At 38.8% G+C, this 22,392-nt stretch overlaps 2 protein-coding genes across 2 annotated transcripts in view; one reads left to right on the plus strand and one right to left on the minus strand.

Moving 5' to 3' along the window:
• Positions 1-14,184, minus strand: part of LOC134537171 (uncharacterized) — a 60,711-nt gene extending 46,527 nt beyond the window's left edge. The window contains exon 1 of the mRNA XM_063377431.1: positions 14,171-14,184. The gene's annotated coding sequence lies outside the window, so the exon portion shown is untranslated. The remainder of the gene's footprint in view (positions 1-14,170) is intronic.
• Positions 14,185-15,085: 901 nt separating this feature from the next.
• The window catches only part of LOC134537237 (uncharacterized), a 30,884-nt gene continuing 23,577 nt past the window's right edge, over positions 15,086-22,392 (plus strand). The window contains exons 1-2 of the mRNA XM_063377504.1: positions 15,086-15,106; positions 16,246-16,518. Coding sequence (XP_063233574.1) covers positions 15,086-15,106; positions 16,246-16,518 — 294 coding nt within the window. The remainder of the gene's footprint in view (positions 15,107-16,245; positions 16,519-22,392) is intronic.

Below are 22,392 nucleotides of genomic sequence, written 5' to 3' on the forward strand. Positions count from 1 at the left end.
TGATTAGATTAAATACAAATGTAGTAATTTTAAGACATTTTTTCTCTGGCTATTCTGAAATCCTAGAGTGTCCCCTCCGAGGTGAACCTCTGTATCCGCCACTGCCTTCAAGCGGGACTCTGTGTCCATTGTGTGTCCTATGTGTTTACTGTGTTGCACTCTCTTCAGCTGGAGAAAAAAAAAACGAACACTGAAAACCCGATATTACTTGCTTAGTTTGCATGGAAAGTATTTTTTTTTTTAATTCGGCAAATTTAAGGTTTTTTTTGACGTGATAACGTCTAATCGATAAACGCCGGCTGCACGCACGAAAAAGTGTCCCGTTGCGCATATTGTCCCGTTACGCTGTGTCCAATTTCACTCATTGTACGCTTGCGCCGCATCTATCTCTCTTCCACTCGATTGGAACAACCATCGATTTGACTTTTTCGAGCCACAATAAAATTGAAACACTCCCATTCGTTTCCTACTTTTCCTATCATCGTCCTATCCTTAACATAATAACACAGATTGGAAGAAGTTAAATAGCAAACATGTATAAAAGTTATAGTTAAAATATTCTCTTCGTTAAAGTAATAAACATATTTGAATTAATGAGTGCAAATAAAAGTACATTTATCAATTAAATTGTAGATTTCATTTCACTCCTTCTTTGTATCCATACAAGATAGTGATAATTCAATAAAAATTATTCAATTTTATTCATAAAAGTATGCAATCATTTCATCAATGTTTTGTTATGACGTTGTCACGTTAAACTATCGTCCGTAAACCGACTTTACAGACAACCAATTTTTTTGTTGTAGCAGCCGGTGCACGTGCAGTGTTAGAGGTACAGCAGCGGGGGGCGGGGCCACGGGGCGGGGCCAGTGGATCGGCCAGCCAACCAGCCGCGGCCGCTCCGTCTGCAGGCGACCATGTGATATTTGGCGCCCTGTCACGCCGCGCCCTCGCTAGCGAGCGGAACGACCCCTAGACGCCAGCACGCAGACAGTTCCCGCCCTTAACCCACTTAACCCCCCCCCCCCTTTTCGCCTTTAAACCCTCTTGGCAACAAGAGAACGTTGCCTTCGTCCAAGCTTTGAATATATATACTGTAAAGAAGTCGCGAGTGGATAGGATTTACTCTACGTTTTTCAGGAGCGTATGATGAGCAGCTTGGGAACTTCACCGCTGCAGTGCGCTGCCGTAACGCGCTGTATCGTCTTAGTTGTTATATATACGTTAGAGCGCAGCACTGTCGCCCGCTGTCATTCCCCGCACCCCCCACCCATCATTCACTGCAGCTCAAGGTCGTTCAACAGGAGGGGGAAGGGGAGTTTGAAGAGTTTGACACTTCTCCGCTAGGGACCACCACAAGTCGATGCCCTAGCGATGGTGGCGATTGCGGCGGTGAATTAACCAACTACCTCAAAACCGTATTAGAAATTTTAACCTTGGGCTGGCGACTTCTATACAGTATATATATTCAAAGGTCCAAGTGGCACGGGAAGCCTTATTTTCACAGGCGAAAGAGACAAAACCAGAAGTTCCCCGAAGTTCATGCTTTATTTCCCCGTATCTTTAATGTAGCTATCCTAACCAAATCAACCGTCCACAATGTTTTAAAGTATTTATGATGTAGCTAACCTAACCTAATTGACCATTAGTTATAATGAGTTACAATGAACCAAAAAAAAACCCGAAGATGCACGATCGGGCGTTTGGCTCTCTCGTCTGTGAAAAGAAGGCTTTCCCAAGGGGCACGGGCGGGAACAGAGAGCCGCCATCTTGGTTTCAGAAGGTTCCATAACGAAGCAAGTTTCCTATTGTTTCATACTCGACTAGTTGAAGCAGACTGGCCTTCCCCGGGCTGAACACAGGGTGAAAGAGGCTTTTTTTTTTTGACGTGATAACGTCTTGTAAATCGATGAACGCCGTCTGCACGGACGAAAAAAGCATGACTCATTGTCACATTCCGCCTGAGCCGAGCATGCAAGAACCGGCCAACCATTGTGCGAGAAAATCTTCTATGATATCAAACAGGTTAAGGCGGGCTTTTTAACTAATTGTTCGTGGTTATATTTAAACAAATTATTTAAATTAAATTGGCAAAAACTGTAAATAATATTTGAAAATTAAAAAGTATTCAATTTTTCATCAATGTTTTGTTATGACGCTATCACGTAAAATTATCGTCCGTAAACTGACTTTACAGACAACCCCCCATTTTTTCGAAATAAAATGAAGACAGTAATTGTTTTACAGATTATTGATTATCTGGATCGATATATAACAAAATTAGCTTAATCCCCAATACATACACAAAGTCATTTTTTTTTAGAGAGAAAGAGATAACACAGATACATCTGAAAAGAAAATATCGAGATATTAGAAGATCCCAAGGCAAGACGGTGACGAACGCACCAAACGATAGCGCGTCTTTAAATTCAAGGTAACGCCATCTATTTGATCAAGTTAAAAACAAAGCTGCTATCAGCGTCTTTAGTTCGCTAGCAGCCGCGAGCTTCACTAAGCGGATAGGTTTAGCCAAGGAGAAGGATAGGAAGTGGCCAGACCTTACTATATGACCGTGTGGCGGACATAGAGACATGACACAAACTCACTGTATATATTATATATATATAAAGCTTGACACGTAATTTTTAAAAACGCATAAATTTTATGAACATTGATACTAAGTAGTGGATGCATTCTTGGGCATGACTACAGCTGCAACAAAATCATTACAGGCCATTTTATGGGCTCTCTGTTTTAACGAGGGTATATTTTCTATATTAAAAGGTTAAATAAAATGATCATGGCGATTCAAAAGGCTTCAGAAAATACGCTAGATACTAATACCGGACCACTACAAGAAATTTTGTGTGAACACCTGGAGTTGTTTTCACGTCAGTCCGATAGATGGCAGACGGTATGCCCAGTATGAACATTGTAGCTGTTAATTAATGCATACAGTACCAACATTATGGCAAAGAAAATAACTTTCCTATCTCTTAGAAAACTTATTTTAAAAATTATATGGATATATGGGTTGGGAAGAAGAGGGGGGTGAATAAACCCACGGTGCTTCAAATCCCATTAAAAAGGCGTTAGTCGTTTTACACCAGAAAAAAAATATATATGCCTATATATAATCGATGTGTGTATTTATGTTCCCAGTGGACTTCAAAACTGCTGGACTGATTTTGATGAAATTTTCAGGCAATCTTCCAATTAGCCCAGCGATCGGATCAATTTTTTTTGTGACATATTTTCAATACCAATGAATACAAATTTATATTATATATATGAACATTCACAATTAAAAGCGATATTAGGGTCGCAAGTACAACACATAATTTAACGATTTCTTCATGAAATATTTCTGTAGTCACAGCTTTTGCCGCTAGGTTATTGTTCACACTATCGCCTGTGTTGTTAGTAGAGCTGTCCGTTATTAGTCTCTCGCTGTAGTGAAACTTCAGGAAACTGAAGATACATTGAGAAAAAGGTTTTTCTGAATCAAACAAATATTTGTTTATATTTGGCGAAACAATAATATTTACTTGGTGGAACAAAATATTTTTTTTTTTTAGTTTAACCAAACTCGATAATGAAACATAAATAATTTGTTACACCTAACCAAAAAAATATACATTTGAGTTGACAAAATCATTTTGTTGGGTCAACAGAATCTTTCCAGCTACAAAATAATTGTTTGAATTAACAAAATATATATTAATTTCGCCATATGCAAACAAATGTTTTTGTCGAGGAAAACAAAACTTTCTCTCGGTGTACAGTTTGTGAAAGTGCGAGGATGCGTGACTGCGGCAGGAACAAACATGGCGGCCGAGGGCGAGGCTGCGATGACGTCATCGCCCCGACCTGCCCCGCGGGCTGCGGACAACCAGGCGTGCAGCTGTGCTGCGGGTCGGCCGACACGCGAGGGGCAACCTCGTGGCGTGACCGCGCGTCGCTGCAGCGGGGCCTCTGATAGCGACGGCGAGGAGAGATAAGCCTGGTTCACACTGCACCGAGGGCGGCCTGGCGGCAAACAGAGCTGACCCAGGTCAGCAGGAGCTACAGCCGGCCCGGCGACCACGGAGTGTTTTTTTTTTTTTTTTTTTTTTTTGGGAGGTTCAGAGATATCTTTAGGTTGGAGCTTGTGTTAGTTCACTCGCAGTATAGCACGACCTAATCCTCACCGTAGAGCCTGGCCTATTCTCGCCCTTAGAGCAGGTCTAATCCTCACTGTAGCGCCTGGCCTATTCTCGCCCTTAGAGCTATCGCTGTAGAGAACAACATAATCCTCGCTGTAAAGCACGCCTATTCCATCTGTATTGTTCACCCCAAACATCACTGTAGAGTCCGTCGTGTTCTGTCTGTAGAGCCCGACCTAATCATCATGTAGAACCAGGCATTTTTTTTCTCTCTTTGTAGAGCCCAGACAATTATCTCTGTAGAGTCTAGCCTATTCTCTGTCCAACCTAATCTTTTCCGTATAGCCCAGCCTAATTTCGACCTGTGTACCCTGGAATTTCCTTTGCAAAGGCAGGCCGATTCCTTGTGCAGAGTCTGGCCTATTTTTGTTCTGTTGAATCCGGTCTTATTCTCGCTGTAGAGTGTGGCCTAATCATAACTGAGGAGCCCGATATTATTCTCTGTAGAGCACGGCCCAAACCTTGCCGTAGAGCACTGTAGAGCTCTGCCTCATCTCTCCCCGACATTCTTGATACGTGTCGTCCAAAGCCAGCGTGTCTCTAATAACTGCGGAGAGTTGCAAGGCCCGATACAAACAATAGAAATTTGACTCTTGTTTTCAAGATGATCACATTGACTGCCGCTGTCATGACAGCCTCGGCTTGAGGCCTGAACCAACGTTTCGCTGCGAGCTTGGGCCGACTCTTGAGTTGACAATGAAGCTGCCGAGTGCTTCATCGTGCTCTTAGGGCTCGGAATCGCCTGTCCCGCGTGTTTTGAGTTATTTGCTTTCCCACGCAGCTTCCCCACGAATGTTCCACCACGTAATCATCGCATATACCTAACAACTGATTGCAAACTTTGTTTGGGAAAATCCATAGCCGAAAGTTTCGTATTCTATATTTTCACGTCGGGATAATGCGTGTAGTCAAGTAATGGATAGAGACCGGAAAAATTCGTGGATTCATTTCGCGAATCGCTAAAATTCAAATACATATACCTTTAATCTGCTTTTATTATTGGTTCACTGTTCATCCGGACGACTCTGGGCCGATGGGAAACACTCGGTTAAAGAAGTATCGTATCACAGGCAAACCAGTTGAGACGACTCACAAGTCAGCAGCCAATGAACAGGCGTAATTTTGCCCAAGTATACTGAGGAATGTGTAGTATATCCTGAAGGTCATCGAAAACGCGAATTTTTCCAGTCCCTAGTAATGGATCGGTGTTCCAGGACCCTGTAGGCTCCGTGTCTCCGCCAGGACTTCTCGTGTGAACCAGGCTTGATGAGAGGCGGTGCCTCTAGGAGGGGAGGGGAGCGGGGGAGGTCGAGAGGCGCTGGTTGGTCAAGGCGAGCGGGCTCATCTTCACGGCGTTCCGGGAAGCCCTTCCAGCGAGGGTCCGGCCGCCGGCTAGCTTGCAACACACCCTGCTGACCTTCCCGCCTGCACCGCGGCTGCGACCAGCCAGGGGGAAGCCTGCGACTCACGCCCGAACATTACCGAATACCTGCCTTCGGGTGACTTCGGAATTATTTTTTTTTACGTGACGAGTGGTCAGTGCAACCACTCACCACCAAAGGCGCTTGCGTCCCTGGTCACTAAATCCAGTACTGGACAACTAGAAAAGCGGACCACGAGTCCAAGTGCCCAACCCCCGCATGGTAGACTCTTTTCTACTCTGTCCAACACTTCATCCAGACCATCCTGTCTCCTGTAAATTCCTACACGTAATGCATGCCAATTTGCATCCCGCATGAATGTGCCCAGGGTTTTCCCTGTGTCTATGCAGGTTTTACCTGGGCCCAACCTATCTCTAGTTATAGCCTAGATTTAAGAGTGAGGGGAGTTAGTCATGGCGCCAATCGCTGCCATGGCTGGCCAATCCCCTCCTAGCACATGATGCATGCGACCCTCTCCTTGCATGGCTAATCCCAGCATGACTAGGCGTATAGGCTTCGGCCTGAGACGCACCTAGGTCCCTCCCTAACCCGGACCCCTCCAAAATACACTTAGTTTTAGTTAGGTTAGGAAAATTTCAATCGTGACAACGTCTAATAAATCGATGAACGCCGGCTGCACGCACGAAAAAGTATCCCGTTACGCTGTGTCCCGTTACGCTCATTGTACGCTTGCGCCGCATCTATCTCTCTTCCACTCGATTGGAACAACCATCGACTTGACTTTTTCGAGGCACATTAAAATTGAAACACTCCCATTCGTTTCCTACTTTTCCAATCATCGTCCTATCCTTAACAGAATAACACAGATTGGAAGAAGTTAAATAGCGAACATGTACAAAAGTTATAGTTGAAATAATCTCTTCGTTAAAGTAATAAACATATTTGAAATAATGAGTGCAATTAAAAGTAAATTTATCAATTAAACTGTAGATTTCATTTCACTCCTTTGTATCCATACAAAATAGTGATAATTCAATAAAAGTGATTCAATTTTATTCATAAAAGTATGCAATCATTTCATCAATGTTTTGTTATGACGTCACGTTAAACTATCGTCCGTAAACCGACTTTACAACCATTTTTTTAAGAATGTCTACAACTGTAATAATAATATTATATATCTCTGTTTATGAAATTAAATCAGCAATATTAACTCCTGAATACCTTATCTGCCACACGTTTAAGAGATCATTACGTTGAATTGCCAACACTATTTAAGTTAATTAAATAATTTTCCCTCGTGTTAATATATTCTACTAAGTAATTAATCCTGGTAATATTTATAAACAAAGTGATAATACCGAACAACTAGAATGGGTATTACAATCAGGCTTTACGTTAAATAAGCACTGGCATCAAAATTATGCAGGGATACACTACATTTTCACAGTTACTTGACAAGTTAGCTTAACTGGCCGAGTCTTCTTGCTATTTAATATTATAATCAGTTCAAACACTCACTGTCTTACCCTACGATAAAATGTTATATATGTATCTTATTTAGTTCTTGCTTCAATAACTATTTAAATGAATGATTTGCTACTAAACTCGGCGAATGATCATAACGTTCTGAAAGGTTTCTCCTCTATAACAGTTTGGTCTGCATTGCATTACACAACAGTTTTGACAGAACAAAAGTTGTAATTTAAATCCTCTGAGTAAAAAATATGTCATAGATTAAATAATACATAATTTACACAAAATATAGGACTATTTTACAGTGACATAAAATAAATATTTACAATTTTACACTGTATCTTTACATAACGATAAATATATTTGTAAGATATAACAATCGTTGGAACCTAGATGGCAATTCTCGTCAATAACAGATAAGAAAACTAAACTCTGGTAAATTTTATTTAAATCCATCACGAAACGAGGAGAAAAATATTGAGTTTTGTAAACTAACTCTTCGCTCTGAGCTTTTGACCTGAGTTTATACCATTTCTTATGTACCCATGATTTTTTTCCATCTTTTTTTATCTCTCTTTCTTACTTTTTAAATGTAAAAGTACTGTGTAATATTTAATTTTTGTGGTTGTACAATATGTTTGTATATATGTATATATTTATATTAATTGACTTGTTCTATATCCTGAAACCTTACCTCCATATGGGATCTACAGAGCAAAATTGAATAAATAAATAAATAAATAAATAATAAATAAATAAATAAAAAAGGGGTGGTTTGTGTTCGTGACGATTGCAACACTCACAGATGCATAAACTGTTGTTTTACCTCCCTGCACATGAGCCATTATTGTATTGATGAGGGACCTTAAATGAGAGGCGAATTTTTTTCTGTGGTATTTGTCCCATGCATGTCAGTTCTACACTGTTCGTTGTGTGTAACATATTAAAAGGCACACCCTACTTAGCTGGTAAGTGTAGTTCGTAATTTCTAGTTTCGATTAGTTTAAAATCAGCTGCGTAATGTCAAACCACTGTAATCAATTGTTTTTTAATGATTTACTTATTTTAGAAGAAACTGTTCGAAAATGCTAAATGACGTACCCCTGCGAAGGGAGATGATGCAACCACGAAGACAGAACAGTAAAGTGGGTTACATACTATTTTAGGCGCGAAGAATAATTTTCTATTAAATGTAGTTTCGTGGATAACAGAAACGCAAGAACAGAAGCGCACGCAAACTTTTTTTCAGGGGTAGAAATGATAGATTTTTTAGTATTTTGGAGGGAGGGGTGTATCAATATCCCTTCCGCACGCCCCTGCAGAAACGTGGTGCAAGAAAATAGTGTAAAATTGTATTGTTACGAACGTGAGCAAGGCCACGTCACGCGCAGGTGCAGAGCTGGCTGGGCTGACATCACATGCCGCCGTAACATGAGACGTGCTGCGCGCACCTGGGTTGCCGCTTCCCCTCCCTCCAGCCCTCAGCTCCCCGCGCGGCGCCCTGCCTTTGACACGTAATTGACACCGGACAGCTGCAGATTTACGCGAGCCGCCGACACGTGTTTTCGAGAGATTTCTGCCGTCGTGTCGGCGCGGAATGACGCGGCCGGGGCCAGTCGCGTCATTCCGCGCCGACACGACGGCAGAAATCTCTCGAAACAAGTGTCGGTGGCTCGCGTAACTCCGTAGTTGTCAGGTTTCGGGTGTCAAACTAACAGCGCCGCGCGGGAAGCTGAGGGCTGGAGGGAGGGGAAGCGGCGACCCAGGTGCGCGCAGCACGTCTCATGTTACGGCGGCATGTGATGCAGCCCAGCTAGCTCTGCACCTGCGCGTGACGTGGCCTTGCTCACGTTCGTAACAGTATCAATTAAAATATAAACACACAAATTCAATAAAATTAACTGCAATCGTGTAAAGACCCGTATTTTTATATGTTCCGTTTTATTATGCCCCTCGTTATGGTGACACTTCTGAACAGTAGAAACAATTATGAAATGTGTAATGAGGTATAATTTAGCCCCATTCGGGCTGTTACGTCTGAACTTTAATCACAAATACCCTTTAATAATAACATGCGTATAAATATAAGCAAATAGCAATAATACTAACACTTTTTATAGCTGTTAAATAACATTATTTATATTATTTTCATGTTTAATTGACTGGCTAGTATGAATATAATTAATATTCAATGATCATAAAGAAAATAAATTAAATATCACATTTAATTTATTCTATATAAGACAGAAGATAATTATATACCTGGCCAAATTTACACTCAAACAAATATTTAAAAATTGATATCCCTAATTAAAATATAATGATACGTAAAACCCTAACACATTACAATTTAATAAATTGACTATTATTTTGTAATATCTATAAAATCCAACATTCATGCAGTTCCTATTATTACATATAAAATCAAACAATCACATTATTCCAGCGTAAAATTGGCCTAAATATTTGCTATTAAATTATGTACACACGCGAAAATCGCTCAAGAGTTTGAAAAGTGATTTTAACTGAAAATATTGTTATTACCTTAAATGGGTATTTGAATATTTTTACTCAGTCTCAGGGATTCCAAATTCTTTATTGAAAAGTTTATTTTTCCCCACGGTTAACTCTGCTGTAAGCATGATATTTTAAATTGCAGGCAACTGTGAACACCTACTATGAAGTAAATTATATGCAGTATTATTATGTCTTTGCCAGTTCCGGACACACAAAACACAAGAAGATAAAGTGCCATTAAGAACATGAAAAAATCAAGAGGCTTCGGTATGGATGTGGCTGACCTACCAATCAGACTGTGTCCCACCCACTGGTTCTAAACTTTGAAACAAAGCCTAGGCAAATGTGTCGTGAGACACAAAACATTATCTACGCGGAACTTAGGCTCGCTTGGCTAGGTAATAACCTAGGGGGACGCACCTCAACGCCGAATTACAACGCCGAAATACACTAACGCCAAAAAATGTCATTGCAGGACTGCCACAAAGTTATGTTAGGTTAGACTAGGTTAGGTTAGACTAGGTTAGGTTAGGTTAGGTTAGGTTAGGTTAGACTAGGTTAGGTTAGGCTAGGATAGGCTAGGTTACGTTAGGTTAGGTTATATTATGATAGGTTAGGTTAGGTAAGGTTAGGTTTTATTGTGGTATTTCGGCGTTAATGTACATTTAAGAAACACACACAAATTCATTCAGTTGTTATTTCGGCGTTGCGGTACACAGCAGTTTTCTAGCTGTTGGCGTTGTGGTCAATTTTGACATTCGGCGTTATGGTATTTCGGCGTTGTGGTAAAGACCCATAACCTAGGTATCAGGCTGGATGGTGGCCGAAAGATTAAATAAATGGACTAGTTTAGAATCCACACCGATAAACGACGCTAACTATCCATTCTAGATGAAGAGCCTTCTTTTACTCTCCACCTCCTTCAGTATAACAAAATTTTCACAATAATGCAAATTAATCCAAACATACCAAATTCCAACTGAAACACCACTCCGTCATAATAATCATCCAATCAGGACGATTAATATGCTTGGATGTAAATACAATGCAAATAATTTTTAACTAAATATACATGACAAAATATTGAATTTACAGTACATTTTTGTCAGTTCAGATGTTCTCAATAGCTTTTAACTATAGAGTTCGTAGTTGTTATTCACGTCATGACTCCATGGAATGCATCCATCCTTGGGAATTTGAATTTGAGACTGCAACTTTTTAATAATTTTAACAGTATCGTAACAGTTCAAGCTAGTTTTCTTTCTCGTGTATTTTGCTCCCTCGCAAAAAAAAAAAAAAAAAAGTTACGTGACGAAAATTTATGTGCGGAGATTTTTTTTTTTTTAATTTCAGCCGCAGTTTCATTGTTACCGTTAACATCGCGACATACTTCCGAAGAACGTTATTTGCGAATATGGGCGTTAAACGGACCCCTGGGGGGGAGGGGGGGCGAGAGTTTTGCGACACAATTCATCGCTGCACAGGATGATTGCATGTTGTATACTGTCCATATTCTGACCTGTATGCATACAATATTCCGAAACCTTTCCACAAAACACAGTTTTGACGTTCATGTTCGTCAAACCCGTTTCACAGTAAAGGTTTTTTTTTTTGCAATCGCAAGTGGACCCCGTCAGCGAGGGACTTCTTGATTCCTGGAGCTACGCCCCCTCCCCCTCCCACCAACCAAATGGCCCTATGCACTACTTGTATGAATGTATAATCTTTGAAAGATTTGTGCACTGGGAGTGCATGACTTGATGTAAGCTTTTGGACATACGCCATTGCAAAGCACATGTATGTCTGTAGAAGAAAACTACAAAAAAACACAAAAGACAAAAACACAAATTAAGCAAAAAATTGCTGTTGTCAACAGGATATAAACACCACATAATATTCCATAACAGGAATATGGTCAACAAACAAAGAAAATCAAAGAAAAATGGACGAACAGAACGAAAAATCCCCCACAAATGATGACAGCACAAAACTATTTAACCCAAAAAAATTCAGCACAACAGATGAAACGAGACAAAAACACAGCAAAACGAAAAGACGAAACAAACACATTAGTTTTCCAAGAACAGAAGAGAACGAAAAAAAAAACACAAATGATGACAGCACAAAAATATTGAACCCAAAAAAATTCAGCACAACGGTTGAAACGAAACAAAACACGACAAAACGAAAAGACGAAACAAAGACAATAGTTTTCCAAAACAGACAACAGCAATTTTTTTGCTTAAGTTGTGTTTTTGTTTTTGTGGTTTTTTTTTTAGGTTTTTTTTTTTAGTTTTCTTCTACAGACATACATGTGCTTTGCAATGGCGTATGTCCAAAAGCTTACATCTAGTCTTGTATGAATGTCTTGGGCAAAACTAATCAATGGTCATAAAGAAGCATATCGCGTGCTGCGGGCTCTAAACGGGAGCGCTAAGACGTTACTGACGAGTGCGCCCAGAGACACCTTAGTACCCACCTGTCACTTCGCATGCTTGAAGCTTGCAGCGAAATTCCAAGTACGTGTCACTTACGTGTCACTATAAAGTTCGCGTGCATACATAGTTTGCATACTTTAAATTATTTGCCACGGTATGCAAGTATGGTACGTCATGAATAGTTATTCAAAACTGGGCTAACGTGAGAAACAACCTGTGTTGATGTATTCAGTAATTTTTTTGACGTGACGTCTAATAAATTGATGAACGCCGGCTGCACGCACGAAAAAGTGTCCCGTTACGCTCATTGTCCCGTTACTCTGTGTCCCGTTACGCTCATTGTACGCTTGCGCCGCATCTATCTCTCTTCCACTCGATTGGAACAACCATCGATTTGACTTTTTCGAGGCACATTAAAATTGAAACACTCCCATTCGTTTCCTACTTTTCCCATCATCGTCCTATCCTTAACAGAATAACACAGATTGGAAGAAGTTAAATAGCAAACATGTATAAAAGTTATAGTTAAAATAATCTCTTCGTTTAAGTAATAAACATATTTGAATTAATGAGTGCAAATAAAAGTAAATTAATCAATTAAATTGTAGATTTCATTTCACTCCCTTGTATCGATACAAAATAGTAATAATTTAATAAAAATGATTCAATTTTATTCATAAAAGTATGCAATCATTCCATCAATGTTTTGTTATGACGGTGTCACGTTAAACTATCGTCCGTAAACAGACTTTACAGACAACCAATTTTTTTTTTAGCGCGTGTTTTGAAATCTCTGCAACGTGAATAATGCACCTATCTCCGCGTGTCCATTTGTCACCGAGTGGTTGAAAGAAAAAATGACGTGGATTCGTATTATGACCTCGTAGACTGGTGAGGCTACCATATAACATGGCGGTTTGTAAGTACGTTCACGGGTGACATCGCCCGTCGAGTGCGTGACAGAACGAGTGCCGTGATAATTGATATTTAGCTCTTGGGCGAGAGAACATCGCAGCGCGTCAAACAAACCCCGTGCAGGTAACTTTCTCCTTCCAGACCACTTCACGGATCTGTCCGCCCAAGGAAAAGCGGACATGTTAAGTTATAAACCTGGTGTCGGAGTTTCGTAATCTCGTAGCACTCGCATTAAGGGCTCCGCCTACCCGGGCACACACACGGTGTGCAGAGCTTCAGGAATAACAACGCGATTTCAAAACTACTCAAGATATCCGAGTGGGGTCTGCTTACGAAAAGCATTTAAGAGTTCGCTGAGTGCCAAAAAGTACTTTTGAATTCGGATGAAGTTTTTAAATTGTATTTTTAGAAGAGTTAAAATGTTTTCAGAGTAATTTTTATGCGTAAAACAACCATTACAGATTCTTGAAAGCACTTAAGGGACTTGCATTACTCCTTTATCTTCATTTATCCGCAAAATGTTACTGTCACAGCTCAAATTGCACAGTTATCCTGTGACGACGAGAAGACTGCGCGCCAGTCCAGAGGAGACACCGCGCTAGAAGCACCAGCGAGCGTCGCGCTTATCATCCCGTCTCACTAACACACACATACACCCCTGACGAGGCGGGCCCCTTAAGGGTCCAGATCGCTAGCTGGCATCATGACGAGGAAAATACAGCAGGGAGTATATTTATTTGTATTTCCATCAACATGAACTCAACACGGTAATACCCCAGTCATGAGCCTTAACACCGCACTCTTAATATATTGTTGAATCTGCTGCATTTTTAATCTGTTTAATGTAGTTTTAGAAGTTTTCCTCCTATAAAATGATTACTGCTAAACTGCCGGCAGTTGCTGAAAGATATCACCAAAAAAGACTATTTGTATTTAAAGATATAATTAATAGAAATACGCCAATTTACATTTACAATGAAAAATCCATCTAACAAGTCCTGTACCGAAATGCTGGGTGAGTGCGCTTTCTTTTTTTTTTTCATATTTAAATAAAAAGTTTTCTTCTAAACCGAGTTTATGTTTTCCCGTTCAGTTGCAGGCAAATAGATGACGGAGATGCTGCCCAACCATAAGTTCTCGTAGTACGTTGTACGTTGCACGTAATACACGTAGCGTAAATTCTGTCTGTCCATACCAACACCATTAACAATCAGATATATCAGCTGTAGGTACTCACGATTTCTCTCGTCGCTGCAGCAGAAAACACTCGCAGCTAATCTCAAAACAAAAGGCATTTAAAATTTCTTCGCGCATTGAAATAATAACGTCCTGGCCTGTTTGCCGAAAGCCGAACAAACGTGCTCGAGGCTCAACGTGTTAAAATTCAAAAGATTGAGAAGTTCTGCACCGCGCCCGGGCATGGCCTGTACACTCCAACAGTCGCGGGCCCATTTGACTCCCCGCGCGCGAGGCGCTACGAGGTCTCGCCTCGGCTAGCAGCGGACTACGACTTTCTCGTCCCTTCACGACGCACACTCGACAATGCCTTTATTACAGGGCAGCCAACTCACACTTCTTATTGCCAACTGTCACGTAAACTATCTACTGATTCTGAAATCCCGCAAAACTCCCAACAATAGAATTTAAAACAACAAGAAATTATTAAATAGGCTATGATAAATAACTTTCGATTAAAAAATAAACTAACAAATAAAGTAGCTTGGCTTCTGGGTTGTAGCCGCGTCCTTGTTTAATAATTCACCGACGTTTCGGTCGACATTGCAGTCGCCATCATCAGGGAGAGCAGTTGTTACCTACTGAGGTTCTTACAAGTTATCCTGCCTTATGGCGACTGCAATGTCGACCGAAACGTCAGTGAATTATTAGACAAGGACGCGGCTACAAACCCAGAAGCCAAGTTACTTCAGACAATGGCCGTGAATGTCTGCGAACATTATTAACAAATAAATATAACATTTATATATTTAAAAATGATATTTTAAAAATAATTAAACAAGCATATTTTATTATTTTGTTATATTTAAAAAACGTTTCCAAGGCAAGAAAGTATTTTGGCCAGAGGCCTAGTCACACATTGCCCAATTTCTGTAAATGATAAACAGCCTAACTTTGCTTGATGCAAATGACGACCATGCTACTACTACTGCACAAGGTAGCCTACGGTTTAGAAGCGAGAAACGTATACTCACGTAATAAACAGCTTTCCTAACAGTAATGTCGGTGTCTGTGTGTGCCGTACTTTATGCTTCCTCACAAATTATGTTTCCACAGTTATAATTATTGGACTATTATTTTATAAATTAATATTTATTCATAGCAAGCTTTTCATCTTGCCGAATTTTCGTTTATCTCGTTGAATGTAGCTCCGCATTGTGACTATATTAGTGAGATCACAACTTCACTAATCGAAACACAAATCAACTAAGTATGAGGGTAGCGGAATTGGAATATGTAAATAGCACATTTTAAAATCTTGAAATGAAGGGTACAAGAAAGGTCATTCATTAGTCGTGAAGGGGTCAATTGGTAGTGACCACAACTAAGTGGTACAAATGTTTACGTTAAAAAAATATTATAGTGCTTCAAATAACACGCTCTAGTCCAACTATAAGTTTTTAATGTAAAGCAATAAAAAAATAGGTAATGCTGAAAAGCATAATAAAAACAATTTTATATATATTGTAAAATTGACTTAACAAGAAATTTTAATGCTATGCCGCTGTCCTCAATACAATCAGACGGAACATAAACGCACGCGTGCGTTTTATTATGTTATTTCCGACTTGTCTGAGACCGAATTTACTGGGATTTGAAATATACGAGTGTATCCACAAATTAAAAATAACAAAAAAAAAGGGGGGGGGGTTTGTCTGTAAAGTCTGTTTACGGACGATAATTTTACATGCATAACGTCATAAGAAAACATTGATGAAAAAATTGAATACTTTTTCTTAATTTTCACATATTATTTACAGTTATTTTTGAAAAAATTTAAGTTCAATAATTTGTTTAAATATGATCACGAACAAACAGTTAAAAAAAAAAAAAAAGCCCCGCATTAACCTGTTTGATATTATAGAAGATTTTCTCGCACGGTGGTTGGCCGGTTCTTGCACGCTCGGCTCAGGCGGAACGTGACAATTTTTTTCGTGCGTGCAGCCGGCGTTCACTGATTTATAAGACGTTATCACGTCAAAAATAAATAAGATGAGTTTGTAATGTGATCGCCGTGGAGACGACGAGCAGGCAGAGAGACAGCGCACCTCCTGCGCCGCGCTGCGCTCCTGGTAGGACGGCGGCCTGGCAGCGGTGTGTCGCGCCGAGACGTCCACGGTCGTGCCGGGTGGGGAGGCTCTCGCCCCTCCGAGGTGTGTGGACGGGGGCAGCCCCCGGGACGAGGGTCCACGCCCCGTGGCACGAGCCGCCAGCCGCTCCACGGCGACCGCGCTACCAGGCGCCCATGTCGGCGCAGGAGGTACGTGGCTGCTGCCCGCTCGCCACCTCCTGCTGTCTCCTGGTCGCCTGGTCGCCTGGTGCGCCGAGGCTTCGCTGCCGCCGCCAGCCGTCCGTCGTCCGTCCGTCGACGGCCAGTGGCGGATTCTCATAGGGGGGGCGCAGCCCCCTTGACCAGGGCAGCCCAGCACCAAGCATGGCTCTTGGCAAGGGCTTTCTTTGAATATATATACTGTATAGAAGTCGCCAGCCCAGGTTAAAATTTCTAATACGGTTTTGAGGGTAGTTTGGTTAATTCACCGCCGCAATCGCCACCATCTCTAGGGCATCGACTTGTGGTGGTCCCTAGCGGACAAGTCTCGAACTCTTCAAACACCCCTTCCCCCTCCCGTAGAACGACGTTGAGCTGCAGTGAATGATGGATGAGGGGTGCGGGGTATGACAGCAGGCGACAGCGCTGCGCTCTAACGTGTAAATAACAACTAAGACGATACAAGGCGTTACGGCAGCGCCCTGCAGCGGTGAAGTTCCCAAGCTGCTCATCTTACGCTTTTGAAAAACGTAGAGTAAATCCTATCCACTCGCGACTTATACAGTATATATATTCAAAGGCAAGGGGAAGGCGCGCCCCCGGCCGCCGATGTTACACAATACACATTCATACACTTACTTACCTTTAATATTCGGGCGAGACGTAAATGAAACGGATAGAGAGCTTGGAAAAAGATATCTGGCTGCATCCAAGCAACCAAGGTGACGTAACAAGGGAGTGTGTGGAAGAGTTAGACCTGCGCCCCCCCCCCCCCCCCTCTTGAGATTTTTCTGTATCCGCCACTGTCGTCGGCTGGCTCGTATTTATTTTTAATTATTATTATTTATATTTAAGTTTGTAACAGGACCACCGACAGTCTTGATTGAGACTTTACAGGTGGGCACGACACAAAACAAGTACGACAAAAAACAAGTAAAAACAATAAATAGAGACAGCAGACACAGGATACATTCACAAAACATGAAAACAGAGATAGACATTATAATAAATCTTAAACGACAAAGAGCACAGGATATTTATTATTCACAAAACATGAAAACAGAAAAGACATAAATAAATACCTAAACGACAAGATAACATGCATGACACATTACTTAGCGAAATATTAATTACATAATTATATAACCTCAGTGAATAAATAAATACATTTACTATCCCCAAAATATACAGAAAAATGGATAATACAAAATGTAACATGTAACATGTGACTAGAGGACAAGATAAGAGGATAATTTTTTTTTTAAGTTTAGACAATTGATTATTATTGTGATTCCTAATTAATCGGTATATGATGTCATTAAAGTTATGCAGAGTACAATATGTTTGGTATAAGCGAGAATTAAATTGTGGTATTTTTAACCCAGTGGTTTCCAGGAGATAAGTACAGTTAAATGGGAGACCCTCCCTCCTTCTATGAAATAATTATTTTATTTTATCGAAAGAAAAAAAACACGAACGAAAACAACCACAAATGAAGAAAAAATTGCTGTATCTTGAGAACCACAGAGCGGACGAGGCTTGCTACTTAACTTCTTTCTACCTCAGCTTCTCGATCGCCGGGAAATAAAAATTTTTGGTGTACCAGACAGTCACACCTGGGATACGCCGGGAGAGTAAGGTAACCTTGTCTCGGGGTATGTATGACATTTTCAGAATCCCAGACCTCCCTCCAGTTAAGGACAAGGTCACCCAAATAAATAATAAAAAATAACTCTCTCTCCTTCCCTCTTTGTCTCCCCAATTAATCAATTAGAAAGAATAAACAATCAGAATTTTTTTTATTTCCACAATTAATTAAAATTTATCTTGATTAATTTTACTAAATTAAATAATTAAATTTATACACATGTTTATTTATTTTTTATTTTTCATTTGATATAATTTATACTTTACCAACCGTACTAATATAATATCACTTTATTCCTCTACTGTATTTATTATTTATATTGATAAAATAAATGTATTCGAAATTAAAGTTAGTTAATTGTGGAGTTAGTGCGTAATTGTTGTTTGTAAATTTGCGTATTTACATAATGTTGTTGATTTTTCGTGAAAACGTCGGGATAAAATCCATTAATAACAGGTGATTAAGTATTAATATGTAATTTAATTAGCAATCTATTTAATACAATGGTCACACAGAGTTGTGTACAAAGGTTACAGAATAGATAAGTCACAAGTACGATGACGTCTAGGCAAAACAAATAATAAATGCTTGACAAACACGTACATAAAGAATATGTATGATCTCGGTATTTTGACACCCAAGGAAGTCCGACATTAACTGTTTAATGAATGAGATGTGTAGTTTTTAACACTTCATTAGTGCCACTCGAATTTACAGCAATTTACTTTGTGATTCTACCTTTCTTTGTTTCATAGTCACGGTCTGTATGTGCGTGCAAGCATGTCATGTATTTGCTGAAACTTCCTTATAAGCATGTTTAAATATTTATTTCTCTATTCAGTTTATTAACACCAATTATATGTGTATGCGTGTTGTGTTTGTTTCTAGTGCACAAATTTATTATTTGATTATAAAATTAAAATAATTTAATCGTTTAATACACAGAATGGGAATAAAATGGCGAAAACGTATGTGGCATGTAAGTAAGACCAGGGAAAAAAATCAAAAAATATATTTAGAAATAATAGTGAATGAGAATTGCGAATAATAGCTACATAGTTTATGTAGATGAATATTAAAATACACAAAAAAATACGTTCACTAAACGAATTTTAGATTTATTATTATTATTATTTTAATTTTTTTGACGTGATAACGTCTTATAAATCGATGAACGCCGGCTGCAAATTGTTCGTGATTATATTTAAACAAATTATTTAAATTAAATTTGCAAAAACTGTAAATAATATTTGAAAATTAAAAAGTTTTCTTATGACGTTATCACGTAAAATTATCGTCCGTAAACCGACTTTAAAGACAGACAACCCCCCCCCCCCCCCCCCCCCCCCCCCCCGCCCGCACCCACCTGAGCTCCACCACACAAGGAGAACATCAAACAAAGAGAGGTCGAAAAAATACCATCTCCGTTTTCGACGTACCATCATCGTTCATTTCGGCAGTGGATCCTCATGCCAAGGAGTACATGAGACGTAAAGAGGTATTGTGAAATACTTCGTTAAAAAAAAAAGGGCGGGAGTTTGTCTGTAAAGTCGGTTTACGGACGATAATTTTACGTGATGAAAAATTGCATTTTTTTTTTTTCCAAATATTATTTACCGTTTGTGCAAATTTTATTTAATTAATTTGTTTAAATATAATCACGAACAATTAGTTGAAAAAAGGCCCGCCTTAATCTGTTTGATATTATAGAAGATTTTCTCGCACGGTGGTTGGCCGGTTCTTGCACGCTCGGCTCAGGCGGAACGTGACAATTTTTTTCGTGCGTGCAGCCGGCGTTCATCGATTTATAAGACGTTATCACGTCAATAACCATTGTGTCCTTTTAATATAAACGGTGTTAATGGAGTGAAAACTTTGCGACGAATGCCTCGATGCTAGTGGTCTCCTAACCAAAGGGCGGTGCGTTCGAAGTGGAACCGAACCTGAGACCCTCACCGCACTATAGGCCAGTCACCAACACGTGAGGTCATCAGCTAGTCACTTCAGCTTCACTTTGAACTGTTCGTGTCGATTCAGTCCCGTTACCGATTTGTCCTTACACACGGTAAACAATTCTCTGTACTTTAAGGCCAAGATCCATAGTTTTGCAGGCACGAGGGAAATTATTATTTATCCCATGAATATCACTGTCGGTAAAAAAAAATGTAAATTACAGCATTACAAAATCAAGCTTTGATTTTTGCAATTGTGGTAGAAAAAATTTTATCAAAAAATTATTTGTTACTAAATTTTAATTAAGAAATTTTTAAAACTAAGTATTTCATGTTTATAAGAACTGTACACGGTCTTTATTTTACGTACAAATCAAATTGAGTATCCTATACAATCCCTGTAGTCCAAAACTGAATCATTACGTACAGAATTTAAATAATTTAATTTTTAAACTTTTGTACTAACTACACGGTAAACAATTCTCAGTTGACAAGAAATAGTTCGCAATACCACAAGAAAGATATTGTAACATAGTACAACACATGACTATCGTTATGTTTGCATACATTAAGTACGTTTTTCGAGATAAAATTGAATATTTCTAATAAAAATTGGCGCATGATTTTATAATTTGCATAATTCTGTTTTCAACCATGGAAAATATCATCGAATATTAAATTATTGGACTTTATATTTTTTATAATGCTTATTAATATGCGCAGTTAATACTTGAAAGCTATTCAGGAAACGGTTTAACTAATTTAAGTACCGGGATAACACAAAGCATAAATGTTCGAGCAATAATCCGAACCCAGTATTACCTTTGAATATATATAGTTATATATATATTCAAAGGTATTACTGCGAACACTGTTTGTAGTGATATAGTCATTTTAATGTAAAGGTCAAAATGTACCAATATCTGTAATTTTACGTGAATATTTATGTTCGATTTACAAAAAAAAAAAAATAGCATGTTGATTTTCTTATAGTAAGTGAAGTGTAGACAAATAATGGTTCCGAAAGAATCGTTTGTCATTTAATTTCTTTATTTAAAAATTGGTATTAAAATAATCCATAACAAATGCATTTTTTTTTTAATTTTTGTAATTTGTTACATACACTTCATCTACCTGCAGGCGAGAATCAGTTACAAAATATTAAAAATCTATAGAGCTTTCATCGTATGTTAATTTGTGGTCTCAACATCAGACCTTAGGCACTTGGACTTTTCTTCAAATTTATTTTTTTGAAAATGGGCGTAAATAATATATACGTGGATTGGTCAGAAACTAAATTTAAAAACTCTTCTCCGTGATTTCGTGTCATTTTGACTTCTGAATGAGAATTAAGTACACTAAGTTGTGCATAGTATCATAATGTTGAATTGCTCAGGAAAAAAAGCGAAAATGTCCTGGAAAAAAATATGAAAATCATGTCCATCTTGTTAAAATTAATTTAACAGTTAATACTGTTAAGTTTCTAATTGTCATTGTGATCTTTGGTTCGCGCCATCTGTCCCAGATGGCAGCACCCTGGTTACACATTTCCCGTAACATGCGATTTCCGTTCCATTCACGAAATTACCCCTAAACAATGGCGTATGCCGAGAGCTAAGATGTTACAGATAATAAAAAATACCACAATGAAAAAAAAATTGAAAGCAGTCTTGAGAACTGCCGACAGAAGTAAAAACTTAAAAATATAAACAAACAGTTGTTATTTTTGTACATCCAAATTAATTGTTTGATCTTAAATTAAAACTTGTTAACTATTATTAATATTAATATATATAAATATAATTTGAAATAAGAAATAATAACTTTGTAAGACATAAATGTGTAACATAAGAATATATTTTTTGATAAAAATAGAGACGTTTTCGCAATTTTTACGGAAAAATATTTTCACACAACAAATTTGTTTTATCACGTTTAAAATAACTCTTAAATTACTATAAAATACCAATTGCATAGTAATTGTAGATATTAAAAAAAATCATTAATTATGTTATTAATTTTTAGGTTATATTGCTGCAATGATTCCGTTTTCTTCGTTATTCAAACTATGCATCTGTATGAGAATATTAATATATTTTTATACTCACTTTTTACTGCACTTAAGTTTTAAAATAAAAATTTAACAAAAACACAATTTGAACAGATATAGTGATATCGTTAACACGCCACGTGACCATGTCAATAACGACTTACATGTATTTACTCCCTATCCAAACCTTCCCGTAGAAGTTTTCACTTCAAAAAGTGTTACCGATGAATGCACCAGTCTCCGTCGTAAACAAAATTCTAGTAACTATTTTATAGAGCTGTAGCAAACCATATGTATTCGGTAC

Source organism: Bacillus rossius, chromosome 12 (assembly GCF_032445375.1).
Source record: "Bacillus rossius redtenbacheri isolate Brsri chromosome 12, Brsri_v3, whole genome shotgun sequence".
Classification (NCBI taxonomy): Eukaryota; Metazoa; Arthropoda; class Insecta; order Phasmatodea; family Bacillidae; genus Bacillus; species Bacillus rossius.